Source organism: Silurus aristotelis (genome assembly GCF_946808225.1).
Source record: "Silurus aristotelis genome assembly, chromosome: 20".
NCBI lineage: Eukaryota > Metazoa > Chordata > Actinopteri > Siluriformes > Siluridae > Silurus > Silurus aristotelis.
The window spans coordinates 1,303,701-1,306,704 of NC_139593.1; the positions used below are offsets into that span (position 1 = coordinate 1,303,701).

Genomic DNA, 3,004 nt, shown 5'->3' on the forward strand with positions numbered 1-3,004 from the left:
TGAATTGGTCATCACAGTCTCCCCATATAGAAACAAATGATGTGACATAGCGAAGTATTGTAAAAGAAATGCTATTAAGGGGGTGCAATGAAATGTTGGAGTGTGCATACTGATGAAAACTGAGGCTCCAGTGACCACTGTTCATGCCCCTCTCCCCTCCGTGGATCTTCCCACTTCGTCCAGGTCTGCCTCTGGATAGTGTTCTCTTCGACTTGAGGCCACTCTGTGCAGCCTGGGACGGTTTCTCATCAACGTCTTGGGTGGTTCCATGAAATTCTGGAGTAAGAACAGGAGCTTTGAGGATGGATTGGACTGTAGTTAATGTCAACAGTCTGCTACACTGACTCAGGAATACATTTCGCTTTTGATCATCATCACTGAACCCCGCAACATTGTATATCTGCTTCAAATGGACATTCGGTGCAACCCAGATGAGGATGAGGTTCCCTCTCGAGTCTGGTTCCTCTCAAGGTTTCTTCCTTATGCCATCTCGGGGAGTTTTTCCTTGCCACAGTCGCCACTGGCTCGCGCATCAGGGACAAACTTACTCATAAAGAACAAATTCACTTTTAATCACCACATTATCTGTGTAAAGCTGCTCTGAGATAATGTTCATTGTTAAAAGAACTATACAAATAAAAATGAATTGAAAAATTGAATTTAATTGAAAATCATAGGTTAATAGATAATAATCAGGCCATAAATGAGCACACAGGATGGTCCAAGCCTGCCTTGGGCTTTTATTATAGACAGTGAGCCCACGGGGGACAGACTGCTGGGGAGGGACCTTGTTATAAGCACTCTGAGGAGAGTTTGTTTAATAAAATGTTTTTAATCTACACTTGCATTCATCCTCTTCAGAGTGCAATTCATGCATTTTGTGATATAGTAATGTTGAAAACGTTCATGAACACCATAAACATTTAAGTCTGGTTTTCGGATTTACAGTTTAGATCCATATTATTAGGAAGAATTATGAATGATTCAAGAAACAAAAAGGGAATAACAGGGAAGGTGTGTTGAACTCAGACTTTATTTTCTGAAAGTTTATTTCATTCCTTATACAAAGGATTTACAGATGAAGAAAAAAGATTATTAATTATAGAGAAATCATTTGAAAAAAAAGATAATTCATGGCAACTTTATTAAAGGAGTTACACATTTTCCATAACAAAGGTCATAATTTGCATTGAAAACGGAACATTAAAGATATACAGATATATTGTACCACAGGATAAACCCAAAGACAGAAGGTTACATGATCAGTAGATTAGCCATTTTCGAGCAGTCAGAAATATTACACTTATTTCTGTTCTCCTCTAAATGTATGTCTGGGAAGTTACAGATTTTGAATATCTCCCAGACCAATTCTTCTGACCTTCATAACGATGCTCTTCAGAGAGTTGTAGTTACCTTGCCAACTTTGCCAAACGATCCCCGCGTTCATTGCATTCACATTCTTTAACTTGTACAGGCCATTGGGGTTGGCAATGTGGCAATACCCGTAGTTGTAGTAGTTGTAGTAGGAGTAGTTGTACCAGTAGTAATAGCTGTACCAGAATCCTCCACCATTAGTGTCTGCACAGAATCCAGTTGGGTCTTTGTCAAAGGTTGAAAAAGGTCTTCCATTCACATAGGACAAAGAATCACCTGGAAAAGACAAACAGAGGACAATGTGAAGTTCAAGTAAATCCAACCTTCTGTAACAGGAATGAAAAAAAAAAACCTGCTTATGTGGATTTCCTGATCTTCAGCTTAAGTTCTCTGCATATAGTTTAGGCCTCGGGGTTTATACTGTATTGTTCTGAAGTTCAGAGCTTAACAATCATGAAATACTAAATATGGGCCATAAATCCATAATGTGGACTCTGATTATTGTTGGTTGTTATTGTTATTGGTGGTTATTGATCTGCTCACCTGCTCCTCCATTTAGGTAGCCACCGATATTCAGCGTGTAACTGCTGGACTCTGAGCTGATGAAGAAAGTAGTGTAGAGGGCATAGGCACTGCCTCTCTCAAAATCCTCCATGTCCACTCTCAGCTGATACTTCTCCGTGTTGGTCATCAGGAACATGTTCTCCAGACCTTCAATACATGCACAAAATAATTCCAAATAATAATTTAGGAATATAAAAACATGAATAATTCAGATAGACACGTAATAAAAGATTTTACAGGTTCTGCATTAGGAAGTAATGATGACATCTCTATGTTTCTACTATTGAAAAAATTCCAGTTTCTCTCACCGAGCCAATATTCACCACTGGCATCACCAAATCCATTCTTATAATCTTTCCACGGCTGGTAGAAACTCACACTGCCATCAATTCTTCTCTGAATCACCTGATTAGAGGAAGATACAGCATGGAGTTCACATCAAAACAAATCAATGAAAAGTAAATTTCAGTAAAGCTGAATCAAAGTGTTACTTCACATTAAACTACTATTACAGTTTTCTCAAATAGCTTCAAACACATTCATGTTCTCACTCACAGTCCATCTTCCATCGTGATGGGTGTCATCTTCCTCACAGCCCATGTCACAGAACACCTGCACAGGCTGGTCAGGCCCTGCTGGGTAAATGGTGTAGACTCCATCTGGAATAGTGGCGTTTTTATCTGAGCTTTTTATCAGGGTGTAAACATCTTCACAGTCCAGCGGCAGGGACACGGTTTTGAGAGGAGCTGAGTGGACCAGCGAGGTCACTGCTACCAACAGCAACAGCAGCATGGCTTTATTCTGGAAAAAAAATAATAATAATAATTTATAATAATAATAATAATAATAATAATAATAATAATAATAATAATAATAATAAAAATAAATAAAAAATTTTTTTTAATTGCATAACATGAATTGTTTCTGTATTTTATATATAAGCATAGCCATTAATGGTAATCATGTTATTGTTAACAATAATAACTTTGTTACACTCACCTGTGAAAGTAGTGAAATAGTTTGCTCCAAACTGATTTACTGGCAGCATGTCCGCCTCATTTATATT

The 3,004-nt window shown here is 37.9% G+C and overlaps 1 protein-coding gene across 1 annotated transcript; it reads right to left on the reverse strand.

Moving 5' to 3' along the window:
* Positions 1 to 1,015: 1,015 nt before the first annotated feature.
* Positions 1,016 to 2,753, reverse strand: LOC310715366 (microfibril-associated glycoprotein 4-like). The gene is made up of 4 exons (XM_083521752.1): positions 2,494 to 2,753; positions 2,247 to 2,343; positions 1,918 to 2,085; positions 1,016 to 1,650 (listed from the first exon to the last, which is right to left on the reverse strand). Exons 1-4 carry the CDS (start codon positions 2,728 to 2,730, stop codon positions 1,340 to 1,342), a joined length of 813 nt encoding a protein of 270 aa, XP_083377878.1. The 5' UTR covers positions 2,731 to 2,753; the 3' UTR covers positions 1,016 to 1,339.
* Between the last annotated feature and the right edge of the window lie 251 nt (positions 2,754 to 3,004).